The sequence below is a fragment of the Lepidochelys kempii genome, chromosome 2 (genome assembly GCF_965140265.1).
Source record: "Lepidochelys kempii isolate rLepKem1 chromosome 2, rLepKem1.hap2, whole genome shotgun sequence".
NCBI classification, from domain to species: Eukaryota; Metazoa; Chordata; order Testudines; family Cheloniidae; genus Lepidochelys; species Lepidochelys kempii.
Window position 1 is genome coordinate 155,745,995 of NC_133257.1, and position 21,773 is coordinate 155,767,767.

At 46.9% G+C, this 21,773-nt stretch overlaps 1 protein-coding gene across 6 annotated transcripts in view; it reads right to left on the reverse strand.

Moving 5' to 3' along the window:
- Positions 1–21,773, reverse strand: part of INVS (inversin) — a 210,353-nt gene that overhangs the window by 80,242 nt on the left and 108,338 nt on the right. For 5 of the 6 annotated variants that reach the window (XM_073332511.1, XM_073332510.1, XM_073332508.1 and 2 more), the window contains one exon: positions 12,475–12,655. The exons of the other annotated variant lie outside the window; for it this stretch is intronic. In XM_073332511.1, coding sequence (XP_073188612.1) covers positions 12,475–12,655 — 181 coding nt within the window. The remainder of the gene's footprint in view (positions 1–12,474; positions 12,656–21,773) is intronic. 6 annotated transcript variants of the gene reach the window in all.

Sequence of the window (21,773 nt, forward strand, 5' to 3'; positions counted from 1 at the left end):
GAATCATAGAATATCATGGTTGGAAGGGACCTCAGGAGGTCATCTAGTCCAACCTCCTGCTCAAAGCAGGATCAATCCCCAATTTTTGCACCAGATCCCTAAATGGCCCTCTCAAGGACTGAACTCACAACCCTGGGTTTAGCAGGCCAATGCTCAAACCACTGAGCTATCCCTCCCCCTAGAATCTATAGTAAAAGACAAAAGGCTATTATAGTTTATTACTACACCATCAATAGTACTTTGTTAGACAACAGTCTACTATACTGTAATAAGTGAGATGGATACAACCAAAACCTTGAATTTGACCCAGTGGTCAGCTCAAGGCAGCAAAGTGAGCCGTGGTCTGGGATGATGTGCTTTTGGTTGCTCGTGTTGCTTAAACCAGCAATTTCATTTCAAGGTACAGTGTGTTGTAGGAATCAAGCCTGGAGGTCCTTACTCAGTTTTTATTCACGCAGAATTCCCATTGAAGATCATGGTAATCTGACTGAGAACGACATGAAAAACAACTAAAAACCTCAAGATTTGGCCTCTGGATATTCTTTCTTGCAATCATTTGAAAAACTTCTTGTAAGCATTCTAATTTCTTCCCCCAAAACTCCAGTTTCCCCAAGCACACCCATTATTTCAACTCTATGTTCCAACTCATTAAATGAATTCTACATGAGAAAGTTACTTACCTTACAGATATTGGAGGTTATTTGAGATGTGTGGTCCCTATTTGTATTCCACTGTGGGTGCACATGCACTTTATGTGCCTGGAGTTGGAGAATTCTTGCAACGAGCGTCTGTTGGTCTGTGCATGTGCCGTTGCTCTTGTTGTGCCTTGAGCCAAGGGTATAAAGCAGGGATGGCCAACCTGTGGCTCCAGAGCTGCATGCGGCTCTTTAGAGGTTAACATGCGGCTCCTTGCATAGGCACTGGCTCTGGGGCTGGAGCTACAGATGCTAACTTTCCAATGTGCTGGGTGGTGCTCACTGCTCAACCCCCATTTCTGCCCCAGGCCCTGCCCCCACTCCATACCTTCCCTCAAGGCCCCTGCCCCTTTCCCCCGAGTCTGCCATGCCCTCACTCCTCCCCCAAACCCCCCAGAGCCTCCTGAGCATGCAAAACAGCTGATTGCAGCAGATGGGAGGCGCTGACTGGTGGGGCTGCTGGTGGGCAGGAAGTGCTGGGGGATGGAGCTGATGTGGGGGGCTGCTGACGTATTACTGTGGCTCTTTGGCAATGTACATTGGTAAATTCTGGCTCCTTCTCAGACTCAGGTTGGCCACCCCTAGTATAAAGGGTGGAGCAATACAATCACCTCTCCAGTTCCTTCTCTACTGTAAATCCAGGAATGATCTGAAGCAGAGGGGAAGGAGGACGAGTAGTGGCATACAGATGGTGTATACATTTCAAAGAACCTCCAGTTACTATAAGATAATTAACCTTCTCTTCTTTTTAGTGCTGGTCCTTATGTGCATTCCATTGCAGGTGAATGACAAGCAGTACTCAAGTAGAGTGCGAGGATGCAGGTTGCAGAGTCATTTGAAGGACCGCTGAGCCAAAGGATGCATCACCTAAGGAGTCCTGTATTAGAGCCTAATGTCTCATGAATGTGTGGATGGAACTCCATTTAGCTACCTTGCAAATGTCAAGTAGAGGCACATCCTGAAGCGATGCCACTGATTTCGCTAGTGCTCCTGTAGAATAAGCCCTTATCCATGAGGGGAGGAAGATGTGACAGCTGGTAGAAGAATAGGATACAGCCCGAGATCCATTTAGAGATCCTCTGGGGAGATATAGCTTGACTTTGGAGTCATTCTGCTATGGCGAGAAACAGTTTAGGTGATTTTTTGATTGGTTTAATCCTTTACAGGTAGCAAGCCAAGGCTCGTCATATGTCGAAGGAATGAAGTCTTCTATCCTCCTCAGATGCATGTGACTTCAGGGAAAAAACAGAGAAGTGGACTGACTGGTTTAACTGGAACTCTGAAAGTACTTTGGGGTGAACTTTGGAAGTAATCCTAATGAGACTTTGTACTTATGGAATATAGAGAATGGAGGCTCTGCCAGTCGGGCTCCAAGCTCATCTACCCTTCTGGCTGAGATGATGGCCACAAAGACAAACTTTCATTAACAGGCGATACATGGAACATGTGGCTAGTGTTTCAAAGAGAAACTTAATGAATGATGAAAGTACAAGGTTTATGTCCCCAGTTCTGTGTTTGATAACTTATAAAACGTACAGCGTTTGTATATACGACTTTATAACTTTGGCCTTGTCTATACTACAAATGCTTTGCTGGTATGGCTATGTTGGTACAGCTATACAGATGAAGCCCCAGAGCACAGATACAGCATAAGATGACAGAAGGATTTTTTCTATCGACATGTTAATACCACTACCCTGAATATAACATTGGCTGTGCTTACAGAATCACTCTTCTCTTGGCATAGAAAAATAATAGAATCATAGAAGATTAGGGTTGGAAGAGACCTCAGGAGGTCATCTAGTCCAAACCCCTGCTCAAAGTAGGACCAACATCAACTAAATCATCCCAGCCAGGGCTTTGTCAAGCTGGACCTTAAAAACCTTTAAGGAAGGAGATTGCATCTCTAGGTGTTAGGATATAGATATTCAGGCCTGTCTGCAAAGGCCTGTACTTTAAGAATTTAGGGGTATTCTTATCACTTGGCTAGTTCTAGAGGTATAAAAGAAAGAATCAAAATCACTGTCTGCTGGGGTAAGGGCCTTCTCTTACTGTGACAGTTTTTTCCTCTGATTTCCACTCCCTTTCTTAGCTCACTTTTAATGGTGCGGTTCATGCTTTCCACCTGCCCCGCAGCCTGGGGGTGATAAGCAATATGGAACAACTGTGTAATTCCAGTGAGGGCTGATAGCTCCCCTAACAGATCTGACCGAAAAGCAGCTCCTTGGTCTGTGTCAATCACCTTTGGGACCCCCCAGCGAGTGAATACCTCATTTACCAGTATTGTAGCAGTTACCCGGGCAGTTTGATACTTTGTGGGGAAAGCTTTCACCCACCGGCTGAAAGCATCCACTACCACCAACATGAATTGTTTTTTTCTGTGATCTGGTGGTAGGGGTCCTGTGTAATCAATCTGTATTCTTTCCCATGGTCCCCTTGGGGTTTGTCTCATTAATTCTCCCCTTAGCACCTTGTGAGGTGGGCTGTGCCTGGCACAGTCCAAACAACGTTCCAGATGTGATTTTAAATCAGCTGCCATTCCTGGCCACCAGCACAACCTTTTTAAAGTTCCCAGTGCCTCCTCAAACCCAGGGTGTCCCCCTGCCAAGCTTCCATGCACCCAGCTTAAGAAAGCCGTCCGACTTCCCTGAGGGCACAACATTACCGGTCCCTCAATTGTTAAGACACACCGAATCCCTTCCATTAGTTCCACCTTTGGCACATGCCTGTCCCCAGGTTTCATGATGCCTTCCAGTCCTGGGTCAGATTCCTGCAACTCTCAAATTCGCCCTCCCCGATCTGTATCCACCCCGCTTCTTGTTAACACTGCTACAAGCACACTCTCTTCTGGCTCCCATGGCCATGGGGGTGCCTCTGTTGCAGCCCACTTGGCCTCTACATCGGCCAGATTATTTCCTTTGCTTAGGGGTCCTGTTTTCTTGTGTGCCTTTATCTTTACCACATTGATCCGTGTAAAACAGTGACTAAGCTCCTCCACTCGCTTCCACCAGGTAGCATGCTTGATTGTGGAGCTGTCTGTTGCCCTGAAATGATTATCTGCCCACCATCTCAGCATTAATGTGGCACCACGAAATACATAATCTGAATCTACCACCACCCAACATTCTGGCTCAAATTTGGAATCCACTTCATTTAAAGCTGTTATCAAGGCTGCCAGTTCTGCCTCCTGAGCTGACTCTGCTTCTAGTGAGAAACCAATGGTGCTGACTGTCTCATTGCCTCTGATTCCCACAACAGCTAAGCCTGCAGTTTTCCGTCCCCCTTGATACCTACAACTTGATACATCCAAAAACCATACCAGTGTCCCCTCTTTTACCTGATTGGGGTTAGCCGCCCGAAACACCTGATGTTGGGTTTTACCTGGGCTGGCTTCACATTGGTGTGGGGTGCCAGCCAGATGTAATCCAGCTACCCAGACTATGGGGTCCTTTAACACCTCTGCTTTAATGTTTTCTGCCTGTAGAGCCAGCAACCATTTAGCAGTACGCTGCCCACTCACTTGTCCCTGTAAGATAGTGTGCATGTTTAACAGCCGCAGGGGGTCATGATGAGATCGGACTATTACTTTCTGCATTCCCGAAAAGTATTTAAATTTCCCTACCCCGCCAGTAGGAGCACAACGGCACCTTTTCACACCATCCATACTTCAATTCCACAGCACTCAAAAGTTAGAAGGCAAAGGCCACAGGTCGGTCCTTTGCTCCATACTCCTGTGTTAATGCACAACCAATGGTAGTGTCCGATACCAAAGGATACAGATAAAAGAATTTCTCCCCATCCGGGGAGGCCAGCACTGGACAGGTTTTCCTTTAGCACTCTCACTGCCTCAGTACACTCTTCTGACCATTCCCAAGTTGAGGCTCGGGTTAGGTCAAATAGAGGCTGGGCTATTTCTGCATAATTGGCCACAAAATCCCTGCAAAATCCAGTTAGACCCAGAAAACTTTGCAAGCTTTTAACATCCGTAGGCAGTGGCAGGGACTGGATCAGTTGCACCCGTCCCTTATCGATTTCCCTTCCCATCTGAGACACCTCCACTCCTAAGTAGGTCACTCTTGTCTGTCCCATCTGAGCCTTTTTCCCATTGACCTTCAATCCTGCTCTTGCCAAAGCTTGCAGGACCTGCTCAGTTAGTTCCCTGTCTTCTTCCTCTGTCCCTGACATTAGCAACAGGTCGTCTACATATTGTATGCACCTTGCTGAATCCAACCCCTCCAGAGCCTGTCTCATGTATCTGTGAAAAATTGCAGGGGAGTCCCTATATCCCTGGGGTAGGACTGTCCAGCATAATTGTCTGCCCTCCCATGTGAATGCAGTTTTATGTTGACACGAGGTAGCTAGTGGCAGAGACCAAAACCCATTAGCTATGTCCAAAACTGTGAAAATTCGGAATTGGGGTCCAATACGAGCCAACATTTCAGGGTATGCTACCACCACTGAGGTTGGCGAATTGGCCAGAGCATTTAGTGTCCTGTAATCCACAGTGAGGCGCCAGGTACCATTTGGCTTCCTCACGGGCCACACAGCAGCATTACAAGGGAATGCAACTGCCCGAATCAGTCCCCTCTGTTCCAACTCCCCAATAGTTGCCCCCACCTCTGCCAATGCCTCCCGAGGAATAGGATACTGTTTCTGTGGGGGAGGGTCCCCTCCCTCCATCAGTACCTCCATGCTGCCCCTACCACAATCCAGGTTATCCTTCGCCCACACAGGGATGTGTTCCCACCCAGCCGGGGGTGGTGGGAGGGCATGTGCCGCCTTAATGGTCATAGTGGCTATCCCCATAGGAATGGTATAGCCCTGACCGTCCTGCGTTTGCCCCAGTAAACACACCCAATTGGCTAAATCCAGTACGAGTCCCAGTTTGTGTAAATCTCCTGCCCCCAACAGATTAAGCATATCATTACAACCCCACATAATCTCCCCTTCCCCCCAGATTCCTTTGATTTGTCCCCGCCTCAGGGTTAACTGTGTCTCCCCTCCCATTGCCCCTACAATTGTCACAGTCCCTTCTGAGGGTCTCCCCTGCCCCCATGTGGTTAAACTGATGGCTGCTCCAGTGTCTATCAAAAAATCCCTCATGGGACTCCCTTCGATTGCCCCTGGAGCGTGGGGCGACCAGATGCATCCCATCCTAAACTGAGAACATGGACAGGACGCCTCCCAGGGCGCCCCTAAGTTGCAGCACCCACCTCTGTTACATTGTGTTACATTGTGTTACATTGCATATGGAAACGATCAAGGGGGGCACAACCCCCTAGAGAACAGCCACTAATTATAACCTATAAGTAATGTAGTAAGCCCCCCCCCAAGTGTACTAGACAACCCGGACCCAACCTTCTCGGGCCCACTATACTGGGAAGTCTGGAACACTAATTGGAATAGGTGTGGTATGCCCGTACGAGAGAAGGTGCAGGACATCGTACTACACAAGGGGCAGTGGGACAGATGGAGCATCGACACCTTCCACCTTGATGCCTGGCCCTATCAGGAAATGTGTCGCCATATGTCCTATGTTTTTCCAGGGATACCTGGGCAGGAGGATCCCAAAAGAAAAAAAAAAAGGGGGTGGAGTGTTAGGATATAGATATTCAGGCCTGTCTGCAAAGGCCTGTACTTTAAGAATTTAGGGGTATTCTTATCACTTGGCTAGTTCTAGAGGTATAAAAGAAAGAATCAAAATCACTGTCTGCTGGTGTAAGGGCCTTCTCTTACTGTGACAGTCTGAGGCCCTGTTCTTAGGCTAAGGCCTTTGGCTAAGCAGCAGAGGCAGCCATAAGCTAGGAAGGGAACAGTCACATCCTCACATTTCAAACTAGTCACACTGAAATAAGGTGCTATTGGGCTGTCAGGCACTATCAGGACAGGATTGTATTCCTATCACCTCCAGAGAAAGGGAAGTGCCTAGAAAATGTAAAAGGAAACTTAGTTTGATAGCATCCTGTCCGGCAAGAACTCACTTATCAATAGCTGGGATGTGAAATCCTCACTTCTGTATTGTTTTGTCATTATAGTTCCCACTTTGCTATTGTTTATTGGCATGGTCTCTGTCTGGTTCTGTGATTGTTTCTGTCTGCTGTATAATTAATTTTGCTGGGTGTAAACTAATTAAGGTGGTGGGATATAATTGGTTAGCTAATCATGTTACAATATGTTAGGATTGGTTAGTTAAATTTCAGTAGAATGATTGGTTAAGGTATAGCTAAGAATATTACTATATAAATTAGGGGCAAACAGGAAGTAAGTTGGGATTCGAAAATAAGGAAAAAGGAACTTGTATTTAAGCTTGCTGGAAGTTCACCCCAATAAACATCGAATTGTTTGCACCTTTCGATTTCGGGTATTGTTGCTTTCTGTTCATGCGAGAAGGACCAGGGAAGTAAGTGAGTGAAGGAATAAACCCCCTAACACTAGGTAACCCATTCCAGTGCTTCATCATCCTCCTTGTGAAATAGTGTTTCCTAATATCCAACCTAGACTTCCCCCATTGCAACTTGAGACCATCGCTCCTTGTTCTGTCATCTGCCACCACTGAGAACAGCCGAGTTCCATCCTCTTTCGAACCCCCCTTCAGGTAGTTGAAGGCTGCTATCAAATAGGGTGACCAGACATCCTGATAAAATCGGGACTATCCCAATATTGAGCAGTTTGTCCCGATACTTTGTTTCGGGTGCAGCTTTTTTTTTTTTTTTTTTTTTTTTGCGCTTAGGCAGCGGTGAGAGGCATGGGGAGCGCCTCTTCAATTGTTATAGTCACCCGGCACATCTGGGTCTTTGGTGGCACTTCGTCGGCGGGCACTTCTTTCTTTGTCAGCAAGATTTATTTCCCACCGCCGAACGTGCCGGGTGAGTGTAACAATTGAAAAGGCGCTCCCCCTGCGGCAGTCCCGATATTTTGGATTTAGCATCTGGTCACCCTACTATCAAATCCCCCCTCACTCTTCTCTTCTGCAGACTAAACAAGCCCTGTTCCTCCAGCCTCTCCTCGTAAGTCATGTGCCCCAGCCCCCTGATCATTTTCGTTGCCCTCCGCTGGACTCTCTCCAATTTGTCCACATCCTTTCTGTAGTGGGGGGCCCAAAACTGGACACAATACTCCAGATGTGACCTCACCAGTGCCAAATAGAGGGGAATAATCACTTCCCTCAATCTGCTGGCAATGCTCCTACTAATGCAGCCCAATATGCTGTTAGCCTTCCTGGCAACCAGGGCACACTGTTGACTCATATCCAGCTTCTCATCCACTGTAATCCTCAGGTCCTTTTCTGCAGAACTGCCACTTAGCCAGTCGGTCCCCAGCCTGTAGCACGGGATTCTTCCGTCCTCAGTGCAGGACTCTGCCCTTGTCCTTGTTGAACCTCATCACATTTCTTTTGGCCCAATCCTCCAATTTGTCTAGGTCACTGTGGACCCTATCCCTACCCTCCAGTGTGCCTACTTCCACCCCCAGCTTAGTATCATCTGCAGACTTGCTGAGGGTGCAATCTATCCCATCATCCGGATCATTAATAAAGATTTGAACAAAACCGGCCCCAGAACCGACCCCATGGACACTCCGCTTGATACCAGCTGCCAACTAGACAACGAACCGTTGATCACTACCCATTGAGCCCAACAATCTCGCCAGCTTTCTCTCCACCTAACAGTCTATTCATCCAATCCATACTTTTTTAACTTGCTGGCAAGAATACTGTAGGAGATTGTTTGAAAAGCTTTGCTAAAGTCAAGATATATCATCATGTCCACTGCTTTCCCCATATCCACAGAACCCCAGTTATCTCATCATAGAAGGCAATCAGGTTGGTCAGGCATGACTTGCCTTTGGTGAATCCATGCTGACTGTTCCTGATCACCTTCCTCTCTTCCAAGTGCTTCAAAATCGTTTCCTTGAGGACGTGCTCCATGATTTTTCCAGGGACTGAGGGGAGGCTAGCCGGTCTGTAGTTCCCCGGGTTCTCCTCTTTCTCTTTTTTAAAGATGGGCACTATATTTGCCTTTTTCCAATCAGCTGGGACCTCCCCCGATCACCACGAGTTTTCAAAGATAATGGCCAACAGCTCTGCAATCACATCAGCTAATTCCCTCAGCACCCTCAGATGCATTAGGTCTGGACCCCTGGACTTGTGCATGTCCAGCTTTTCTGAATAGTCCTTAACCTGTTCTTTCACCAAGGAGGGCTGCTCACCTCTTCCCTATGCTGTGTTGCCCAGGACAGCAGTGTGGGAGTTGACCTTGTCTGTGACCTTGTCTGTGTCTATACTGGGGTTTTGCTGACAAAGCTATGTCAGCTGGTAGGTGTGTTTTTTCACACTCCTCACTGAATAGCTATGCTGACAACATTTTGTAGTGTAGAACTGGCCTTACAGAGACTCAGACTGGATATGTTAATGGAAAAAAGTCAGTAATAGCAACATTAGAAAGATAAAAAAATCCAACTGTATTTTTTCCTGGCTGAACTGCGGGTTTTGGGAGGGAAAAGGTAGTAGCATGAGAGATGAATATCACACACTATCTCATGGAGACAAAAGATGCCCATTTGCCCTCACAGTGCCTGAAAAGGTCTTATTAGCAGAATTTTGCAAAGCTTCATAACTTGAAGTAATGTGTTCTTCACATTAAATGACTGGTATATCAGAGAGGAGCACGGACATCAGTGTTTCTTCTGGTTGCTGCACTCGTTCACAAATAAAGCCATTTAGTATACCTACAGTTTCAAAGAACTTGATATTCATCTACTGAGCACTGCTGCTACTCACAAGTTCTGGAATCAAAACAAATCAGTTCCTTTTCATGCTAAAGTTTTCATTATACTACTTATCACAAATGTAACATTTTGCAATTTCAGGTGAAGTGCAAAGTTTAACTTATTAAGCTTTGAAAAACCCTTGTGAGGAGAGAAGAGCCAGCTCTAAAATCATATACAATCAGTAATATGAATGATTATATCCTCAGCTGGTGTAAACTGGCATAACTCCATTGACTTAAACAGAGCAGGTTTAGACTGCTAAAGATCTGGCCTATTGGTTCTACTGATCTTTGAGATCCTTAATGCCCCTACAGGAGGGTAGGGTGCCAGCTTCTTGTAAATGACAGGTTGTTAGGCCCTTGCTCAAGACATAGCCTCTTGATAGTGACAAACTTTACATATTACTTGTTTCTAACCCACCTTTTTGCGGTAAGGTTATTGAAAATATGCTGGCCAGGCAACACGAGTATCCTCTGGAGTCCATGGACATCTGTCATCCCTCTCAACCAACTTTTCAGCCATGATATAGTACACAGATTGCACTGATTTCATTTGGCTAATGATTTAGTCTTAGCAATGGACAAATGTTAGGTGTCCACGCTGATGCTTTTAGATATCTCTGTTCAAGAGGTTCTGTTAACTCAACCACAGACCATAGCAGTAGTGGCTGGCACTTCAGTGATTCTGTTCCTTCTTCTTAAAGATCCAGGAGGGTGACGTTTGGTAACTGCTCATCTCTTTCAAGGGCTCTCTTGTACAGTGCTCTTCTGGGACCTAGTCAGTCACCCCTCCAATTCAATGCTTTTGTGGGTCTGCTTGGGGGGCAGTATACAGATAACATACAGTTCTGTCTCTCTCATCCAAAACCATGCTCTGAAGTGTCCCTAGCCTCTGTTTGCCAGAAGCTGGGAATGGGCAACAGGGGATGAATCACTTGAGGATTGCCTGTTCTGTTCATTCCCTCTGAAGCACCTGGCACTGGACACTGTTGGATGACAGGACACTGGGCTAGTTGGACCATTGGTCTGATCCAGTATGGCCATTCTTATGTTCTTATCCAACCTGGGAGCTGTGATGTCTTTGGAAATTCCTGATTAAGACAAAAAGAAAAGGAGTACTTGCGGCACCTTAGAGACTAACAAATGTATTTAGTCTCTAAGGTGCCACAAGTACTCTTTTTCTTTTTGCGAATACAGACTAACATAGCTGCTACTCTGAAGCCTGATTAAGACAGAAATTTAGAAGAAGGTGAACTGAAGTTCAATCCTCACAAATCTCTGGATGACTAGAGGCAGGATCTAGATTTATCTAAGGTAATTATCTGACTCCCATTACTATAGTCTCTGACTAACTTACAATCTTTAATATCACCAATATAATCTTTAATATCACTTACAAGCTTTAATATCGTCTGTGAAAAAGGAAAGCATTATCAGCCCCATTTCATAGATGGATAACTTAAGCACAGAGAAACTAAGTGATTTGTCCAAGGTCTTACAGGAAGCTGGATTTACAGGAACCTAGATTTGCCAAGTACCAGGCTAGTGCCCATAACCAGTAGAACATCCTTCCTCCACAATGCTAGAGCTTATGATTGCAGGGGCGTGCACATCCTTTGTCAACAAGGTTCACCATTTAGGGGATCTTCTGGATCCCTTATTACTCCTTGCTTTGGTTGCCAGAAAGGTCATGCTTATTTATTTCACATGATGGTTACAAACAACTCTCTCTGATGTGGTTTTGTCATAGTTATCTGCGTAATTATCTCTCATTGGTACTGTGCTAGTGTTTAAGGAGACCAGTAGGGATCTGGGCCCCAGTGCGTTAGGAACTGTACAAACACAGAATAAGAAATGGTTTCTGTCCTGAAAAGCTTACAGTATAACAGACAAGACAAAAAATGGATTGAGGGAAGGAATAAAACATACAAGCAGAGTGAAAAACATGATGGTTTGCAAACATCTTGTTAGTTCCACTTTTTTTTTTTGTTGAGAGTGGGGTTTTTGCTGGAATTGGGATTAGCTACATGGAAAGAGGGAGAGGGAACACCGAAGGGAGGGGGCTAAGAAAAGAGAAGGAAAGAGGAGGAGCATGGAAAGAAAGTGAATTGGGGCTGAAGTAAAGAGACTGTGAGGGAGGGGGTGGGAAGGCATTGGAGCAAGCAGCTAATCAGTGAAGGAAAACACCATCCAGAGTAAAAACTCTAAAAAGTAGTTACTGATGACATCATCAGTGTCTGAAAGTCCCTACTCTGGGTGCTTGTCTCTGCTCCTGCTGAGTGGATCATCCTAGGAGTTTCTTCATTCCCCAAGCCACAAAGCTCTGGGAGCCTCCAAAGGTGGTGGTAGTGGGGGCTCTCCCTTAAAAATAGTTCTGGATCTGATTCTGATGAGTGAGAAAGGTAACCCCATTTGGGCCTTATCTTCCTCCGATTGACCACTCATGGTGTAGCTGTACCTGCTGCAGCTGCTTTTCTCTGTTCCTCTGGGCTGAGTCTCTAGGTACCTCCAGATGGGATTATTCTAATGGACTCAATGAGAGTTACCCTTGAAGATCATTCTGAAGGAACAGTTGGTGCGGAACGAGGTGGCCCACTTGCTCAGTTGTGTTAGCTATAGGAAGCATAAAACACAAGTGATCCAAACAGTGCAATGGCTCCCCCTAAGCATTAGGATGTAATTCAAATTGTTGATATTGATCTTTAAAGTCCTGGTTGGTTTGAGGCCTGAGAAACTGCCTTTCCACCTATGCATCCCATTTAAAATGAGAATAGCTAATATGCTCTGAGTAACTGCTCTTAGATTTGAATGCATGGTCTGATGGTATAGGACATTTTCAGTGGAGGTTCTCAGTCTCTGGAATTTCCTTCCCAATTAGTCTGATAGCCTATCATAATTATTCTACAAAGATTAGTTAGCATAGTGCCAGGCAAGAATTTAATAGTAATAGGAGACAAGATAAAAAACTGACAATGGCCCTAAGTAAGTTTTGCATTCAGTGTTATTCAATTCACCCAGTAAAGCTGCCCAGTGAAGAGGAGTTCGAAAGAGGTTGTCATAAGATGTCACATTGCAGCCGTCATAAGAGGTCAGGACATCAACCACTGCCACATTCCCATCAGCAACTGCAAAATGAAGGGGGGTTCGTCCTTCATAGTCCTGCCAGTTCAATAAAGATTCTGTGGGAGCAGCATCCTGTTTAACAAAGACATCAGAAACATAAAAATATGTTATATGAGTTTGAAAGAAAAATTATATACCCTTCATGGATAGTGGAAAATGCCTCACAATAGGCAAGAGATGAAGTGTCACTAATCCGTACAGCGGGAACTGGATAGTTTTATAACCAGTTACGTATACTAAATCTGCAGTTACTGTCAAATATTTTTGGCTCATGTTTTTGATATCTATCCCAAGCTTCTGTTGCAGTATTTCATCTTCAGTTCACACCAATGGGTTTTGCCCTGGTTATGTAGTGTGAACAGATCCATACACAGGTCCTTAAAGGACTGACTCAAGTATTTGTGGAAACCATAATTAGATCTCTCACGTAATTAGATCACTTTTTCCAGGTTTAAAAAGCTTTGTAGACGGTCCCACTGCTCCACCGCATAAGATACTCCTCTTTACCACATATTAGTGGCGGTGTCCCCTGGCCCGTTTCTAAAACACGAAGCTCCATTTTCAATTCTTTGAGGGGGTCAATAAGCATGTGGACAAGGGGGAACCAGTGGATATAGTGAACTTAGATTTTCAGAAAGCCTTTGACAAGGTCCCTCACCAAAGGCTCTTAAGCAAAGTAAGCTGTCATGGGACAAGAGGGAAAGTCGTCTCATGGACTGGTAACTGGTTAAAAGATAGTAAACAAAAAGTAGGAATAAATGGTTAGTTTTCAGAATGGAGAGAGGTAAATTGTGGTGTCCCCGAGGGATCTGTACTGGGACCAGTCCTATTCATCATATTCATCAATGATCTGGAAAAAGGGATAAACAGTGAGGTGGCAAAATTTGCAGATGATACAAAACTACTCAAGATAGTTAAGTCCCAGGAGGACTGCGAAGAGCTACAAAAGGATCTCTCAAACCTGGGTGACTGGGCAACAAAATTCAATGCTGATAAATGCAAAGTAATGCACATTGGAAAATATAAATAATAATTTAGATGGGGTCTAAATTAGCTGTTACCACTCAAGAAAGAGACCTTGGAGTCATTGTGGATAGTTCTCTAAAAACATCCACTCAATGTGCAGCAGCAGTCAAAAAAGCGAACAAAATGTTGGGAATCATTAAGAAAGGGATAGGTAATAAGATGGAAAATATCATATTGCCTCTATATAAATCCATGTTACGATCACATCTTAAATACTGCATGCAGATGTGGTCGCCCCATCTCAAAAAAGATATATTGGACTTGGAAACGGTTCAGAAAAGGGCAACAAAAATGATTAAGGGTATGGAATGGCTTCCGTATGAGGAGAAATTAATAAGCCCGGGACTTTTCAGCTTGGAAAAGAGAGGACTAAGGGGGGATATTGTAGAGATCTATAAAATCATGACTGGTGTGGAGAAAGTAAATAAGGAAGTGCTATTTACTCCTCATAACACAAGAACTAAGGGGTCACCAAATGAAATTAATAGGCAGCAGGTTTAAAACAAACAAAAGGAAGTATTTCTTCACACATAGCACAGTCAGCCTGTGGAACTCTTTGCCAGAGGATGTTGCAAAGGCCAAGACTATAATAGGGTTAAAAAAAGAACTATGGATATTAGCCAGGATGGGCAGGGATGGTGTCCCTGGCCTCTGTTTGCCAGAAGCTGGGAATTGGTGAGAGGGAATGGATCACTTGATGATTACCTGTTCTGTACATTCTCTCTGGGGCACCTGGCATTGGCCACTGTCGGAAGACAGGACCTTTGGTCTGACCCAGTATGGCCGTTCTTATGTTCTTAAAGATACTATTCAACACAGTGTTACAAAGGAAATTTAAGAGCCTTCAAGTATTTTTTGTTTTTAAACACTGTAGTTCTATAAATACATGAGTTTCTAACTGGCTGAAGTTTGATCATTTAAAAACCTTGAAAAAATGTGTCATGGTCAACCAATCTGATCAGCTGACAGGTTTCATTTGGTATAATAAGCAACACTGGACATTGAATTAGGTATGAAGAATTCTAAAAACATTGCATGTAAAGACTTGACTTGTTTCTCATGTTTTCTTAAAAGAATAACATAAAATGTATTAAACTATTTAATCAAGTATTGCAGATGTATGGTCTCTAACTATATACTTCTGAAAAAAGAACAAGGTAGGTGCAATGGAAAAAAAGGTTACCTACCTTTCGTAAATGTTCTTTGAGATGTGCTGCTCATGTCTACGCATTCTAGGTGCATGCGCACTCATGTGCGCAGTCATCAGAGATTATTGCCTTAACAGTATCCGTAGGGTCAGCTGTGGCACCTCCTGGAGTGTCGCACTCATGCATCAATATTATTAGGCGCCGCTGGCCCTAGGCCCTCTCAAGTTCCTTCTTGCCGGCAACTCCAACTGAGGGGCAGGAGGGCGGGTAATGGAATGGACATGAGCAACGCATCTCGAAGAACACCAATTATGAAAGGTAGGTAACCATTTTTTCTTCTTCGACTGCTTGCTCATGTCAATTCCATTCTAGGTGTCTCACAAGCAGTTTCCCTGGAGGTGGGCTCGGAGTTCATGATCGTACAGGTTGCAATACTGCTCTACCAAAGCCAGCATCGTCTCGGGCCTGCTGGGTAAACGCATAACGTGATGTAAATATGTGGATGGACAACCAGATGGCAGCCTTTCAGATATCCTGGATTGGCACTTGGGCTAGGAAAGCTGCTGAAGAGGCTTGTGCCCTGGTTGAGTAGGCAGTTACAACTGCCGGAGGAGGCACCGTGGCCTGCTTATAGCAGTAGTGGATACAGGCAGTAATGCAAGATGAGATTTTCTGGGCTGACACTGGACAACCTTTCATCCTGTGGGCCACTGCGATGAATAACTGCGGTGACTTAAGAAAGGTTTGGTCCTCTCAATGTAGAAGGCTAGCGGTCTTCTGACATCCATAGAGTGCAACCCATGCTCCTCCTTCTACTCATGCGATGTAGGGAAAAAGACAGGTAAGATTATGTCCTAAGTCATATGAAACTGGGAAACAACCTTGGGTAGGAAGGCCAGATGCGGTCGTAGTTAGACCTTGTCCTTGTAAAACATTGTGTAGGGTGGCTCTGAGCTAAGTGCCCTAATCTCAGAGACTCTGTGGACAGATGTTATTGCCACCAAGAAAGCGACCTTCAAGGAGAGGAGGAGGAGGGAGCAGGAAGCCAGAGGCTTGAAGGGGGCTCCCATGAGCTGCAACAGCACAAGATTTAGGTCCCCCGGGGGAATGGGGTCCCTGATGTGACGGTATAGGTGCTCTAGGCCCTTGAGGAACCTGGCAGTCATATCACGGGCGAAAACTGGCCTGCCCTCGAGTGGAGGATGAAAAGTTGAAATAGTGGCCAAGTGGACCTTAACAGATGAAAGAGACAGACCCTGGAGCTTAAGATGCAGGAGGTAATCCAGGATTGACTGCAGTGAGGCCCTCTTGGGTCGAATGTCTTTATCCAAAGTCCAGCATGTAAACCATTTCCATTTGGTAGATTGCTCTGGTTGAGGGCTTTCTGCTGCCTAGCGGGACCTGTTGGATACCAGCCAAGCACAGCCGCTCTTCCACATTCAACCATGCAGCAGCCAGGCTGTCAGATGCAGTGCTGTCAGGTTCAGATGCAACAGTCTGCCATAGTTCGAGAGAACAGGTCCAGCCGGAATGGTAGTTGTAATGGGGGGCCACCAAGAGGTCCAGCAGTGTGCTGAAACAGTGCTAGCATGGCCAAGCCGGCAATATGATTACTTTCGCTCTGTCCTGCTTGATCTTCACGAGGACTTCATGGGTTAATGGCACTGGAGGGAAGGCGTACATCTGAGCCCACGACCACAGAAGCAGGAAAGAGTCCCCCACCTTTGGAAAATGATGCTGACCACCTCTGAATGGAGTGACCACTCGTGGCGAGGTGAGAAGGTCCTGCTTAGGCAATCTGCCAAAGTGTTTCTGGCCCCAGGGAAGTGAGCGGCCATGAGCTGAATTGTGTGCTGAATACAGAAATTCCAGAGTCTGAGGACTTCTTGGCAAAGGGCTGAGGATCGCCTTGCTTGCTGATATAGAACGCAGTGGTGGTATTGTCCGTCAGGACTTGAACCACCTTGCCTTTTATATGAGGCAGGAAAACTTGACAGGCCAAACGTACCATTCTGAGCTCCCTGACATTTATGTATAAGGAGCGATCGTGACTCGACCAATGACCATGCATGATCGCCCAGATGAGCTTCCCACCCCAGACTCAAAGCATCGGAGACCAGGGTAACTGATGAGGTCGTGGCCGCAAAGGGGACTCCCTCCATCACCGATGTGGAGTCCAACCACTAAGCGAATGATGCCAGTATGCGGTCTGGACCCTTGACTGCCTGGTCTATGTTGTATCAGTTGGGGACGTAGACCGATGCCAGACATGCCTGTAGGGCCTGAGATGGAGCCAGGCATGTAAGTGCAGGCCACCATGTGGCCCAACAGTCTCAAGCATGTGTAAGCAGTAGTGAGAGGGTGGGTTTGCATACGTGAGATTAGGTCTGACAAAAAGCAGAATCAGGCTTCGGAGAGGAAGGCCCTGGCCCGAGTAGAGTTGAGGACTGCTCCTATGAACTCTATGCGCTGCACTGGAACTAATGTTGATTTTTTCTTGTTTATCAATAGGCCTAGATCGCAACATGTGGAGAAAACCAGATCGTGGTGCTGCCGCACCTGATGCCGAGACCTGCCCTTGATCAACCAGTTGCCGAGGTACGGGTAAATTTGAACACCCTGATGCCTCGGGTAAGTGGCCACTGTCACCATGCACGTTGTAATCACTCTGAGGGCTGACGAGAGACCAAAGAGCAGGGCTGTGAATTGGAAATGGTGCTGGCCCAACACAAAACAGAGGAATCATCTGTGTCCTGGCAAAATGGAAATATGGAAATACGTATCCTTTAAGTTGAGGGCAGCATACCAGGAAGGGGATCATGGAGGCCAGGGAGACAATGCAAAACTTCAACTTCTTGAGATGCTTTTTGAGGTGACGCAGGTCCAGGATGAGTCTTAGGCCCCCTTTTGCTATTGGGATTAGGAAATATTGGGAGTAGAATCCTTTTTCCTTCTTATCCCAAGGGACCGCCTCCACCACTCCCAACCTTAGGAAGTTTTCCACATCCCGAGTGAGGAGTTGCTCGTGAGAAGGGTCCCTGGAGAGGGACGGGGAAGGGGAGTGGGAGGAAGGGGCAGTCGAGAATTGTAGGGTGTAGCCCAAGGTTATTGTGTGGAGCACTCAACGATCTGATGTCACTCATGACCATGTCGATTGGAAGGGGCGCAGGCAGTTGAGGGAAGAACGCGAGGGTGGATCCAGGTACTTGACTGGAGCGCCATCCTCGGATGCACCTTCAAAACTCCTGTCTCATGGTGTTTCAAAGGACCAGGTTGAGCTGGCAAGTGAGAGGATAAAGGGTCGCAGTGCTTAAATGCTTTGTCTTTGTCCTTTCTCCTGTAGGTACCCTGCCAGGAAGACTTCCCAGGACTGAGGCGGAGGAGGTCAGAACTGCTTTCTGGCCTGCTACGGAGTGTGGAGGCCCGGCACTTGCAGGATGGCCCGGGATTCTTTAAGGCAATGCAGCCTGGTGTCAGTGAGCTCAGAGAAGAACCCCACACCCTCAAACAGGAGTTCCTGGACTGTGGCCTGCATCTCTTGGGATAACCTCAAAGACTGTAGCCAAGAGCTGCACCTGATGGCCACCGCAGAGGCAACCGCCCTGGAGGCCAAGTCTGTAGCATCCCAGGCCATCTAGAGAGTGCCCTTTGCCACCGTTTTTCCCTCCTTCAGGATCGTGGCAAACTCGAGGGCCAGGTCCTGTGAAAGGGCCTCCCTGAACTTGATAAGGGAGTCACATAAATTAAAATTGTACCTGCCCAACACGGCTTGGTGGTTGGATACCTGGAATTGTAGGCTGGCCATTGAATAAATCTTTCTGCCAAAGAGTTCTAGTAATTTGGCGTCCTTATTTTTTGGTGTGCTGCTAACCTGGCCCTGCCTATTCCTCTTGTTAACTGCGGACATGACCAGCGACTGGTGGGTGCGTAAAGAGATATTCAAACCCCTTTGCAGGGACAAAATATTTTTGTCTGCCCTTTTGGACAGAATCAAAGATGGGGTCTGCCACAGCATTTTAGCAATCTTTAGGACCCCGGGGTGGACAGGTAGTGCAATGCAGGCTGGGGAACTATATGACGTTGAACAAGTAGTCTGATTGCTCCTCCAACTCCTCAATTTCGAGGTTTAAGTTGGTTGCCACCCTTTTAAGGAGAGCCTGGTGCTCCTTAAAGTTGTCGGGGGGACTGCCAGTCTGGGAGGGCCCGGCCCTTTGTCCAGCGACGAAGACGACAAGGGCGTCACTGGTGGAGGGGCGGGTTCCCCTACTCTTTCTGAAGACAGCTCCTTGGGTGTTGGTGCCTGTTGAGTTGTCCCTGCGGTGGATTCTGCACTGTGTTTTGAGCCCAGTGCCGGTGGTTTGTCTGAAGCGGCCATAAAGGAGCGGTGGGAGTATGGAACTAGCATCACTGGTACCCCTCAAGGGTTCCAACATGGCCATTGAGCAGGCCACTGTCCCTGCTGCCATGCTGCTAGTGCTGTGCTGGTCTCGTGGGCCGACGGGGATTTGTACCCCTTCGCGATGAGCTGAACCCCAGCTCCGACTCGGATCAGTCTCCTTCTGGTGACCAGGGTGTGGCTGTGGAGGCCTGTGTGTGCCTGTGTGTAACTCTTGTTGGAGACCGGTCTCTAGAGGGCGGGGATTGCTGCCAGTCCCTCGAGGGGTATCGAGGCAGAGAAGATCAGTGCCACGGTGGCGAGCAGTCCTGCACTGGCGGGGACCGGCACCGAGGAGACTGCCTGGATGATACAGATCTGCGCCAAGGTGATCGTAGGCAGGAGGCTGTCTGGTATCAGGAGCGCAGGGACCGGTGCCTCGATTCCAGGGATCTGTGCCTTGTGGAAGGAGAGCATGGTGCTGGGGACTTGGGCCTTCTAGCCGGCGACCAAGGTCCTAGGCCTTGGGAATGGGGACGAATGCCTGTGATCCAGGGACGATGGTGCTCCTCTGTCCTTTGGGGAGGTCCCATGACTGGCTTGCCCTTGGGCTGCAGGGCTGTAGCCACTTCCAGTGCCTGGTGCGACATTTGCAGAACTGGTAGGCTCACCAGGTCTTTGGCAGCTTGGGCCGTCTCAGGCAATGAAGCTCCACGTAGAAACTGGGATCCCCTACTGCTCCCGGGAGTCGGAGTTGGATCCTTGGCTGGGCTAGGGGTTCTGAGTGTAGCTCCGGGGCGGGCATGTGGCCTGAACTAGGTCCTTTGCCCAGAGCGCCCTTCCCCTTCTCGGATGGTGATGGGAAGCCCTTTTTCTTCAGATGCTTCTTGGGCACCAGTGAGAGGGAACGGTGCTGGGAGGCTCCTGGTGCCAGTGAGGCGCTTCTCACCGATGCCGAGGTGCTAGGAGTGGAATCCGGTCAGGAGGGCTCTGACACCTGACGCAGCACGGCTTCCATCAGGAGGGCTCTCATGCAGATGTCTCTCTCCTTTTGGGTTCTGGGACGAAAGTCTTTGCAAATCCTGCACTTACCCTTTATATGGGATTCCCCCAAGCACTTCAAACAGCTGCTATTGGAGTGAGTGATAGGCATTGGCCAGCTGCATGACAAACACAGCTTAAAGCCCAGGGAATGGGGCATGCCCCGCTCCAAGGTGAAGTTGCAGCTGGGACTCTAACTACTAAACTAACAACTAACACTTATTTTAAATGCTAACTAAGTACCTACAAACTATATAGAATGGGACTAACAATGGGCTAAGAACCGCTTACGTTCTTGCTATGCAAGCCAAGGCGCTCTGACTAACCACCATGGGCAGTAAAAAGGAACTGAGAGGGCGTAGGGCTGGTGGCGCATAATATTGGGATGTATGAGTGCGGCACTCAAGGGGGCGCCACAGCTGACCCTATGGATCCCGCTAAGGCAAAAATCGCCGATGATGATGCACGTGCGCGCACAAACCTAGAATGGAATCGACATAAGAAAGCACTCAAAGAACAACATTCTTTGCTAGCCATTCAATATCAGCACAACACAACCCCAGGGCTTTCAATGTGTCCCATGTCACATGCTCAACTAAGTGCAGTCCTTAAAATTCCACTTATCCTACGAAACAGGAGTGTCTTTTAACAACCCTCCCCCAGCAAAATGATGTTACGAGCTGGGGAAACCTTGTTATGGGTCAAGTTACAACCGCTCTGGGATTCATGGGCACGCCCCCCACAGCAGCGGCCCCCCGCAGCAACAGCCACTCCAAGGTTTAGTCAGGGTATTTATAGTATAAGTCATGGACAGACCACGGGCCGTGAATTTTTGTTTATTGCCCTTGACCTGTCCGTGACTTTTACTAAAAATACTGGAGACTAAATCGCAGCCTTATGTATGACCCTGGAAGAAACCTGAGGAGAGGTTTTTGGGTGAGAGGTGCAGGATGAAAATAGTGTTCTTGGTGCTGTGAGCAAAAGAAGCTGTTTCCTGCTATTTTATTCCTTCTGTGTTCAGAGACATGGGACTTGGTACGTTTTTTGTAAATAAGCAAAACTGCACCAAAGAAATACCTACGATCAATTTCTTCTCTTAACTGGAATAACCTACCAGATTCTGAATGTTTGGCTAGGTGCTTGGGTCAAAAAGGGATAACAATAACAAAACAGGACTCAGTGTTACACAGTGGAATTCAGCTTGCAGGGCAGGAAATCTCCTACATAAAGGCAAAGAATTAAAATCTTGGAGCCAAATTCTGCTCTGTTTCACTTCTGAAAATTCAGAGTAACTCCACTGGTGTAACTGAAGAATTTGCCATGAGACATTAAGCAAGGATAACTTTCTCTAGTACAGAGTGGGGTTTAGACCACGATAAATGGGAAATTATTAAGAGAAAATATTGTACACGGTTGCATCCAAAAATCTGCATGTTAAAGGGGAGCTCCAGTGAAAACTAGAAGACATTCTGATCACTGCACCTAGTAACAAAGGGGCCTGCCTGATCCAATTCCCATTAAATTACAGGGAGCTTTTGACTTCCCACGGATATTGGAACAGGTCCAAAATCACCTACCTTTTCAAAATGTTGTAAATATT